Source organism: Cibotium barometz, chromosome 52 (assembly GCF_041138505.1).
Source record: "Cibotium barometz isolate CiBa-2024 chromosome 52, ASM4113850v1, whole genome shotgun sequence".
In the NCBI taxonomy this organism is placed as follows: Eukaryota; Viridiplantae; Streptophyta; class Polypodiopsida; order Cyatheales; family Cibotiaceae; genus Cibotium; species Cibotium barometz.
The window spans coordinates 24,654,747-24,665,366 of record NC_141097.1 but is presented as its reverse complement, the minus strand read 5'-3'; the positions used below and the strand labels follow the sequence as shown (position 1 = coordinate 24,665,366).

General features: G+C 45.6%; 1 protein-coding gene across 2 annotated transcripts; it reads left to right on the top strand.

The window, feature by feature from the left end:
• Positions 1-6,421: 6,421 nt before the first annotated feature.
• LOC147608982 (uncharacterized) lies at positions 6,422-10,287 on the top strand. Of its 2 annotated transcripts, none has more exons than XM_086788754.1 (3): positions 6,422-6,766; positions 7,024-9,331; positions 9,715-10,287. In XM_086788754.1, exons 2-3 carry the CDS (start codon positions 7,046-7,048, stop codon positions 10,168-10,170), a joined length of 2,742 nt encoding a protein of 913 aa, XP_086644880.1. In that variant the 5' UTR covers positions 6,422-6,766; positions 7,024-7,045; the 3' UTR covers positions 10,171-10,287. The 2 variants fall into 2 exon arrangements, with proteins under 2 accessions (XP_086644880.1, XP_086644881.1); XM_086788755.1 differs by having other exon boundaries at positions 6,588-6,875.
• The last annotated feature ends 333 nt before the right edge of the window (positions 10,288-10,620 follow it).

Genomic DNA, 10,620 nt, shown 5'->3' with positions numbered 1-10,620 from the left:
GGTGTAATTGCTGAGTTTGTACATGGTGTTTGGTGCTCTGTTTGTTTATGTGAATGATCAGTTGTCTATCGTTGTTTGAGCTATCTTTCTGGTGTGGGTGGGTGGAGAAGAGTGAGAAGTGTTCCAGCCGGTGGTGGCTGGTGGTGCCTCCGTTGTGTTATTATTTTCCAAGTTTGGGAGGTGAAGGGCTATAGAGGCAGTGTTCTTTTTTCCTTTTTTCACCTCACATTCTTCCGGCGCCCCCACAGAGGAGAGCTCAGGTATTTCTCTTACGAGGGTGTATGCCCCAGAGTAGGAGATTGAAGGAAGGTGTTTTTTGGTTTTTTCTTGGGATTTGAAGGTGAAGCTTGGAGATCAAAATGATGTCGTATCCGGAGTTTTTTGGTGGTCCTAATGAAGATGTGGTAGATTTTCTTGAAAGGATGGATGTTGCATGCATAAGCAATCACATCAATGAGCCGACACAGGTATTGCGGTTGCTGAATATATGTTTGAAGGGAGATGCGAGAGCATGGTCCAGAAGTTTTGAAGAGTCGTTAAAGGATGCTGAGCCGCGCATTCCAATGACTGAGGATGGATTGAAGACTGCACTTTTGAACAGGTTTAAGAAGGTTGAGGATCCAGACAGAGTTTGGCATGAGGTGCAGGGGTTGACACAGGGTGAATTGGAGCCAATTGATGATTATGTGAAGAAATTCTCTTTGCTGTGGGAGACCTTGTGCAGGGCTTTGGGAGATGATCAGGTAACCCCGGACATGATGAAGAAGGATTGTTTTATTGCAGGATTGAAGGGAGGCATTCACTAGAAGGTGGAATTAAAGAAGCCCAGGTCTTATGAGGATGCAGTGGAGATAGCCAAATCAAAAGATTGGAAATTGCAACGGATGAACCAGCTGGGGATGGTTCTAGTGGCAGTGAGGCCTGAAATGAGAAGGGTAGAAGCGGTACCGATGAGAACCGTGTTGGAAAGAGTGGAACCGACAGAAGCTCAAGTGAATAATGCCATACCACAGGGGACAAAGGTGGTACCTACAGCTGTTACAACTTCTGATGAAGGGCTTAAACAGGACATGAGGAAAATGGTGGATTGTATGAAGAATTTGAGTTTGAAAATGATGGAGAACACATGTGGTGGACGTGGCCAAGGCAGAGGCTATAATCAGAAAGGGGTTGAAGGTCAGATAGCAGGTTATGGAAGTGGTCGTGGTTTTGGCAGGGGTAGACGGTTTATTCCTACATGCTGGAATTGTGGTGAACTTGGACATCTAAGTACAGATTGTGATAAGCCTCGGCAAATGGGAGGTGATATGTATCCTTTACCCTCTTAGATTCCCAACAGGGCAAATGATTATGGAATTGAAATTAAAGGTGAAGCAAGGACCAGTGGGTTGACAAATGAGGAGAAAGGTAAATCTAAGGTGATAGATGTGGTCACCCTTGAGAAGACGAAGGAGACAGAAGCTGATGTGATGCCTTTGGGGAAACGGATGCCAGAGGAAAGGGAAAGCAGGGATGCTGCAGGGCCTAGCAAGAAGAAAGGTAAAGTGAAGGAAGGAGGGGATGTAAAGGTCAAGCAGAAGCAAAAGTCTCGTAGGAAGTTTCAGGTAACTGATTTTCCACTGGGGGTTGGGCAGAAAAGCTACAATTTACAGGAGGACATGGCTGGAAGTATTGATGATACGACTAGTAGCACCACTACTATAGTGAGGGAATAAAAGACACTTCATCCAATGAGGAGGATGCAGAGATGGATGCCCTGGTTATTGATGAAGTGCTTGGTGATGAGGTTGCCCACAAGAAGAGGCCATACAGGAAGAATGCAAGGAGGTACAAGTGAATCATGAGCAAAGGTATGCATGTGATGTGAAAGAGTATGCTTTTGAATCTTTGAATAATGAACCTTTGTGGGATGAGTGGGATATAGAGAGTCTGCAGGATGATGAACCTGAGTTGGAGTCGGATGATTAGATGTGCATTAATGTTAAGAAAGCAAAATTGAGGCTATGAAGGAGGAGCAACTCCAGAAGACTATGAATGATGTGGATGCTATGGATGAGACTATGGATGCTGTGATAGATGAATTTCTTATTGGCCTTGATAAAGATGAGCATACAGGGACTGAGGTGGATGCTTTGGGAATGGTGCCTTTTGAAGGGGAGTTTGTTTTGCCTGTAGTGGTTGGCTTTGATGATGATCCTTCTTATGCTGATGGACAAGAAAATGTTATGGCACAACAGGTTTTTCTTGATGAAGCTTTAATCAATTTTTACCCTCAGCAGGAATTGCTTCATTGGTTCTCCAATATTGGTATTGACCACATCAGTGATTTTGGAATTGAGATGAGGCAGGATGGTATGTATGTCAGAAGCTTTGTTTCCAGAAGTTCTTATGATATGTTGTGGGATGTGGGATGGCAAACTATGCCTTTGGAAGATGACATTGTTTCTTTGATCACATGGAATAGGGATGTTTTGATTACCCTGTATGATGCTCAAAGGATTGACGGAGGGAAACGTGGTCATATACTTGCTGCTGATCATAAATGATTCAGCAGGCTAGGGGTTGGGCAAAGTATGTCAGGCAAAAATCTGAAAGGTGTTTTTGGCTTGTGTACATATGGGGTGCATGGTGTGTGAGTAAGCTTTGCCCTGAATGCCCTGGCAAAGGTATAGAGTGGGTGGTTTTATGGTTTTTTTACGAGCTGATGGTGATGCCTGTACGTGAAAGTGTTACGGGAACCCTGAATGTGATGATGGTTGGTGAATCTGGGGCTGATTCTGGATGTAGAGATGGCGCTCCATTTTTAGCAAGCGTGTGACGATGATCGGCAGAGCATGGGGCAATAGTCGGGTTTTGATAAGTCATGATGCTGCTGATTACGAGCTGTGGGCAGCTCTTGTTTTGGAAGGTCGTGGGCGCGGTGTGTTAACCTGAAGCACGGAGAAGGAGGGGCCATGGTAGCATTGTGTGGCCATCCTTCAGGCTTTGAGGCTTTAAAAATAAATAAATAATACACCACAAGTGGCCAGCTTGTAGCTACGTGGAGATTTCGTTTGGCTACCAGCGAGACCATCTGAAAGGCTGGCGAAGGCGAAGACAATCAAAAGGAGATCACCGTGTGATAAAAAAAGTGGCTCTGGGATTCAATAGGAGGGTTGGGAAGAGTCGCCTTGTGGGAGCAGGGCTCGTGGGGGTGATTGCAGGCTGCAGGCGTAAGGCGTCGTCTAAAGGTGGCTGGTGGTGATGAAGCGAACGGGCTGGGGCTGGTCGAAGGTCGTAAGTGAAGATAGCCACCTTGGGTACGAGAAGCCTGAGGTGATACTGTAGAGGCTGAGGCGCTCGAGAGACACAGCCGCTTTGTAGCTCTCGAGTGGTGCTACTGACAGGCGCTGGGGGTGAAAGTGAAGAGCGAGGGGGAGCGTGGAACGTAGCCGTTGGTGCAGGAGAAGAGCAGCAGCAAGGTAGAGGAAGATAAGTCGACTGAGTGCTAGGGATTCTGCAAAAAGGAGACGTGAGGGAAGGCAAGGGCCGCCTGGTAGAAGAGAGACCGCCTTGCTGAGGCGCTAAAGAAAAGGAGCAGAGTTGAGATCGCTGGAGAAAGTGGCTGCATTGTATAGCGAGCTCCCTGGTGGTTCTACTACAAGCGCAAAGAGACGGCTTGTGTGGGCCGTGTGGGTGAAGCCGTAGTGGCGAAGGGAGTAGTGTGTACAAAGGTGGCTAGTGGACAGTGTGGCTGGTGCTGAAGAGATTGTGCAGAGGCTCTGTGGTTGGCGAAGCTGTTGGTCATGACACACATAGAGTGAGAGCTGCTGGAGGGTTGCTGGTGGGGCGACCTCTGAAGAGAGAGAAGTGGCTGGTTTTGTGTGGACGACGACTGCACGCAGAGAGTGGATGCTGACCAGAGAGAGAGAGAGAGCCTAGAGCAGAGTGCAGAGTTGGAGGCCGTCTCAAAGTGTCACTGGTACGTAAAGCAGCTGCAGAGGTGGCTGGTAGTGCTGAAGACAAGTGTGAAGGGCCGGTACCATTAGATCGAGGGTTGCAGAGGAAGTTGAGGGTTGCTGGTGGGGCGCCCTCTGAAGAGAAACAGAGACCGGGAGACAGAGGCTTGGTTGTTAGACGCAAGGGTGAATTCCCTTGGCAATAATCCTGGCCAGAGTCCTGGTTTTTGGTGTAATTGCTGAGTTTGTACATGGTGTTTGGTGCTCTGTATGTTTATGTGAATGATCAGTTGTCTATCGTTGTTTGAGCTATCTTTCTGGTGTGGGTGGGTGGAGAAGAGTGAGAAGTGTTCCAGCCGGTGGTGGCTGGTGGTGCCTCCGTTGTGTTATTATTTTCCAAGTTTGGGAGGTGAAGGGCTATAGAGGCAGTGTTCTTTTTTCTTTTTTTCACCTCACAGACAGCACATAAAAAGAAAATGAGGCCCTATATATATAATTAATTAATTAAACATTAAGCTTTAATTAAAGCTTATCTTAAGGCGTCTCTCTCCATGCTGAAAACTCGTCATCCCCCCTCACAGCACGCAAAGGAGAAGAAAAAAAAGAAAGAAAATCCACCATCGCCACCGTGACTGCCCGAGCGAAAGAGAGAGAAGGGGAAAAAAAATTATGTTGCTCCTGAATTGTAGCCATCCCTAGAATTGGAGAGAGAGATGAGAGAAATAAGAAGCAATTTAAAGCGTCACACTTGGGTGTGATAGAAAGGTAGTGCGAATTGTCCTCTTTAAATCACACACCCACAGACGAGACCGCTTAATGTCGACTTTTTTGATCTAAAGAGACCAATCGACAGAGAGACTTGAACCCTTGTGGGTTCATGTCATCCCGAGAGAGAGAGACAGAGAGAGAGAGAGAGAGAGAGAGAGAGAGAGAGAGAGAGAGCAAATGATAACTCTCCTAGCTACATCAAAGAAGAGTAAAAGATATGTTAAACTTACATCTAAGATGTGATTCAATTAAATATGCTATTGAAAATCATGGAAGGATAGGGTTGGGAGTAGGAGGTGGAAATGCATGCATGATACAATGGGTGGGGCTCGAGTTGTTTGAGGTTTTAACCTTCGAGATGGTTTGGATTGCCAACAAATGGAAGAAAATAGGGATTGCCAGCTACTGTCATTTGCCAAATGGCAAAAATGCTTGTATTAAATGGTGGGACCAATTGGACCTTATTGACATTTTCACAACGTGTTGGTAGTGCTACAACAATACTTTGTGATAAATGTGCTTTTTTCTCTAGTCAACAAAATTATATGGTTTGATATGAAAGTGTTTTTTGAAGCAAACTAGTGGTTTGCAACTTAATAATGTTTTAAAGATAGTTATGCACCTATAGCATTTTTATTATTAGTTTTTTTTTAATTCAAGTGTGTATTCCACATTAGTGTGCATTAAAGAAATAAATTTAGAGGCTATTAAAGAGGAGTTTGCAAGGTAAGCTTGATACACTTACCAAAGCTAGAAGTACATGCAGTATCTTTTATCTCTTTCCAAAGTTTGAGAAGAAGTATTTGCCTCCTTCTAAAAGTACGTGCATTGTCTTTTACAAGGTCATTTATGTTGCAATGCTTTGTAGATTGCCTTGTTTGGTGGGGTGCCAAATCACAAGGTGGCCCAACCCAACTGAGAGTGCTTGATTTATTTCATTTAAAGGGTACAATTTGGACTAGCAATTCTTCCTTATAATTTGGAAGGCCCATAGTCCTTGGTTTATTCAATTTGAAGGGTAAAAGTTGGACTAGCAATTTTTCCTTATAATTTGGAAGAGCACCCTTAGTAAAATTTTAAATCAAAGCATTTCTTTTAAAGGGCAAAATTTTTGATGCCCTTATATGAAGGGTAAAAAGCCCTAAGGAGGGTTTTGCAACCTGCAAACTAAGGCAATCCCTAAGAAGGGTTCCGAAATCCGCATTCTTCAAAAGTGAGGGTTCCATGATTGCCAGCTAGCATTACCATCAACTTTGAAGTTCATTAAGCAATAGTAATTCTCATAAAATATAATTAAAGATGCCATGTTTTGTATGGTACCTTTGGTTCCTTAATGCGAAATATGAGCTGGAGTCGATGGGAGTAGTGTGCACGTAGTTGAGAAGGCAGCACGTGAAAGGCATTGTTGTAAAAGGCTCATGATCAGCCGCCCAAGTTCTCTTAAGAATCAATCAATCAAAGGAACCTAATGGTGCAAGTTGCAATGTTCAAACAAAGGACCCGGGGCGGTGTCAAAGGCGGATGCACCGCAGCCGGCGTGGTCGCTCGGTTCGTACAGCCGTGTTAGTCCTCGTGGGGCCAATCACAAGCTGGCATGTTGTCATGGTGGGGGCCAATCAGACGCTGGCAAATGGCCATCGTAGAATCTGGCAGTAAGCTCTCTGTAGGGGTAGGTTGCCAGCTAGGCCATGTTCGGCAAAGGGACAGACTCCGTCGTCACTCCGGACTCCGTGACGCCAGCTAGGCCATGTTCGGCAAAGGGATAGACTCCGTCGTCACTCCGTGACTCCGTCCAAACTATGAGAGTTTCCCGACGTTATCACGATTCACGCTACCGGACGTTCTGAGCTATGAGAGTTATCCTCATCTCGTTGCGTAGTCGTCGCGCCCCCGCCTCTTTTATATTATAGCTCATGTCATGCCCTGCTAAGCCTCCCTACACGTATCCTATTATCCAATTATGGCCTATGCAGGCTTTGTATCCTCTCCTCCACGCAGCAAGCTGCCACCACCTACCACATCACTACTTGGCGCAGCTCATTAGATCCTACCTTTATCTGGTTACTAATCTCCCATACTCTCTTAAAATAATTCGATTTTGCCTTCTCACACGAATTGATTCCCATATGGTCTCATCTAATTTCTCTTGTAATTGAATGCCTTGATGTGGTTAGAATCATCTTATTGCTACCATTTGCATTTGTCTTGTCTTAATGCCTGGGGAGTAATGAGCATCTGTTTTGTCCCTTCATAATTTGATGCATATATTGCTCTTGTGATTAATGTTAAAGGAATGTCTTTGATGTGGTTTTGTCAGAGCTTTCCATAGCTGCTTAATCATGCCGACGACGGATAAGGTAAGCTTGTCTGTGGATGTGGTGAAGGTCGGAGAGGAGAGCTTGCACAGGAGGTTCATTGTTGAAGAAGGCGACAAGCATGTGCTAGAGATAGTGAATGACAATAACAATTTACCGAGTGCTAGCACGGATGGGGGAAGTCTACGCTATGGCTCGCCTTTTGCCCCGAGACAAGCTAATACACCCTCCGAGACAAGTAAGCCTTCAATCCGCTATATTAATAATGAACGGCAGGACTGCAAGAAGGCCAGCAAGAGAGAGCTCCGTGAGCTTGAGAAGAAGGCAGCACCAGAGAAAGATCTCACTTTGTTTGCCATGAGACTAGCTGTGTTAGAGAAGCTTGCAACCTATGTGGGCACCCTTGGTTTCATATGGGCCACTGTTGTCATCCTTGGTGGCTATGCAATCACCTTAAAAGAGATCGATTTCTGGTTTGTTACATTGATATTAGTAACAGAGGGGGCTCGAATCTTCAGTAGAAGTCATGAATTAGAGTGGCAGCACCAAGATCCAGGCACAAACACCATCACCCGAGCTTACTATAAGGGTTCAGACGCAATCCACCGAAGTGCCCGGGCAATAGGTACAGTTTTCTCTAATTTGGTCACTCCACGGGGCTCCCAATCAAAGCACGGCGCAAGTGTGGACACTGTCTTCCTTGGAGGTGAGAGGATTAATCATAGCCTCCATCCTGCCCACCTTGGAAGGGTTTGGTCTACCTCAAAAGTCTCCTTTGTACCCTTCATGAGATTGATTTTCGAAGCTAAACGTGTCAGTGCTTTTCTGTATTGTATGCAAATCCTCTCTGCAATGCTTAGCATAGCTCTCTCAGTTTGGCGTTTGAGCACCCAGGATTTCAGTAAACCTGATGAAGGAGATACAGAGAGCAATCACGCATCTGCCCTCATAGTGTTCTACAGCCTCACTGTCTTCGAAGCTCTGGTTTTTCTCATGGAGAGGGCCTACTGGCAGTACAAGATCTCTGTGACGAACATCCTGCGCTATGTCAACAACAATTGCAGGCTAAAACATGATGAAGATTGCTACACTGTCAGACGTTTCTTCTATGATGTATATGCAAAGTGCTTGACGGAGAGTGTGTTTGAAGGGTTGAAGATGGATTTGGTGGATTATGCGCTGCAATGGCTACAATCAGATGTGCACGTGGAGCAGTTGAATGGGGTGAGGGCGCTATTTGCATTCTCATGCCATGCAGAGTCAAGCCAAGAGACCTTAAGGACCATAGGGACAAGGCAAGGGGCAGTGGAGAGGCTGTTGGAGATGGTAACATGGAAGAATGATGAAGAGCAGGCTATAAGGGAGGCAGCAGCAAACCTGCTGTGCAAGCTTGTGGGCTATGATCGCACAGGGATAAGAGTGGCAGCAATCTCGGGATCTATAGAGGGCATCCTCAGCTTGCTCACAGATGATAAATTTGAGGATACCCACTCTTCTTATGCCCATGAATATGCCCGTGCAGAAACACTCGCCAAGATAGTGGAGAGGCCCAGAGTGGTCACCCATGTTCAATTAGGGCTCCGTATATTGATTAACATGGCAAAAAACCCAATTAATTGTGCTAAGATAGGGGCAACCAGAGGCCTTCTTGCTAGGCTCATAAGCTTCATAGATGTAAACAAAGGGATTTTAAGGAATGGTAAAGAGAAGCAGGAGGAGACACTGTGGTTCTCGTCCCTAGAGTTGCTTAATACATTGGCAGCTTGCCCAGGTCCTTCAGGGAAGACACTGAGAGAGGACATTGCAAGAGTTCTACTATCTATCACTAATTTGAGAAACATTTTGAATAGTAAAGAAGGGGGTTGCCGACTGCAAGAGCTTGCAGCTAGCACCCTATCCAGCCTCGCCATGGATGCCCAAGTGAGAGAGGTGATCGGCCGGACGGGCGGCATTATGCGCAGCCTGTTCGACCTCTTTCTCACGCGTGTGAAAGAGGACGGGAAGGAGCAAATGAAGGTCGCCATCAAAGCAGGCGAGGCCCTAACACTGCTTGCCTTGCAGGACTCCAAGAACTGTGCCAGAATGCTAAGATTGAAGCTGCATGATCAACAGCAAGAAGGAGACGAGCTCGCTTCTGCAAGTACCTCTGGAAGCATTTCTTGTGGTAGCAGGAGAGACGTCGTGGATGCCTTGATCGAGATGATGGGCGATCGACACCGTGGGCACCTGGCCATCTTCATCTTGCACAGCTTCTGTGACAACAAAGTCGAGCAAGAATACAAGCTCCGCATCGCAGCATCCACTCCTGAGGTACACACTTAACAGCTCTAACATCTGCTCTAACCCACTTCTCACACATGAATCGCTCTCTTAAGAAAGGCATTGCAGATGGAGGGGACGCCAACCTAATTTTTCCCGAACCCTAAGTCATGCCAACACTACCTCAGGCCGTAGTTGCAATTCACACACTGGATTCATCAAGTGTCTAGGTTTTCACGACGTGCACTAAGGAACCTTTTACTCAGTTAATACCTTTTTCACGACGTGCAAAGGAACCTTTTACTCAGTTCTTCGCATGCATAAAAAGTTTCTAGGTTCACACACTCCAGAAAAGAAAGATAAATCATAGGTTCACACACATTTTGATTGAAGCCCTTGAACATCCATCACGCAATGTGTGTGTGCATATGCAGGTGATGAAGCTGGTGATGGTGATGGATAAGGAGCACGAGAGAGCACAGGAGGCAGCAATAGGGTTAGCGTCCAAGACACTGCCATTATTGAGACCAGAGGAGGTAGAAGCTTTGTTCTCTGGTGGTGGGTGTACGAAGGAAGACGTGGTGGTGATGGTAGGGAATGTGCTGGACGCCCACCAGGAGCCTTCTATGAAGCTGCCACGAGTGCGGCGCTTCTGCCTGGAGCTGGTGGCGGCGCTGGTGGACGCTGACTCGGCCTCTTTTCTCCCCTTGTTTGAGAGAAACAACTTTGTATCTTATGTGGACAGCGTGTCCGCCACTGCCTCCGACCTGGAGAATTACGCCACCTTCTCCGGCGCCATTGGCGTCGCCTTCCACCACCTCACCATGGAGCGCCTCGTCCAAACGGCCATCGACAAACTCCAGCTCCAGCAGAAAATCTCCTTCTCATAGCATTGTAAATATAAAGTTTGTATACATCCTAGAATGTGCAATGAAATTATCTCAGCAATTGCTGTGGTCAAAGGTATGAATTTAATTCAGAAATTGCAGAAGTGAAAGGTTGGTCTATCCATGGCATCAATCATTTTTCTTCCGAAGGGTATATTTCAATTAGCCACTTAATTATTATGAGTGATTACAATGAGCAAACGGTTTCTTTTACTATTCACCATTAAAGTCACACTTTTGTACATTTATTATGACAAAATGAAAACTCTTGCAAAATGAACACTCTTTTACTATTCACCATTAAAGTCACACTTTTGTACCTTTATTATGAACACTCTTGCAAAATGAAAACTTTTTAAAATAATCCAATATTACAAAATGAAAAATAAAAAAAGACTCTTAAATATATATATTTCTCTCATGTAAAGTACCACTTTTCTAAAAGCAAGCCAA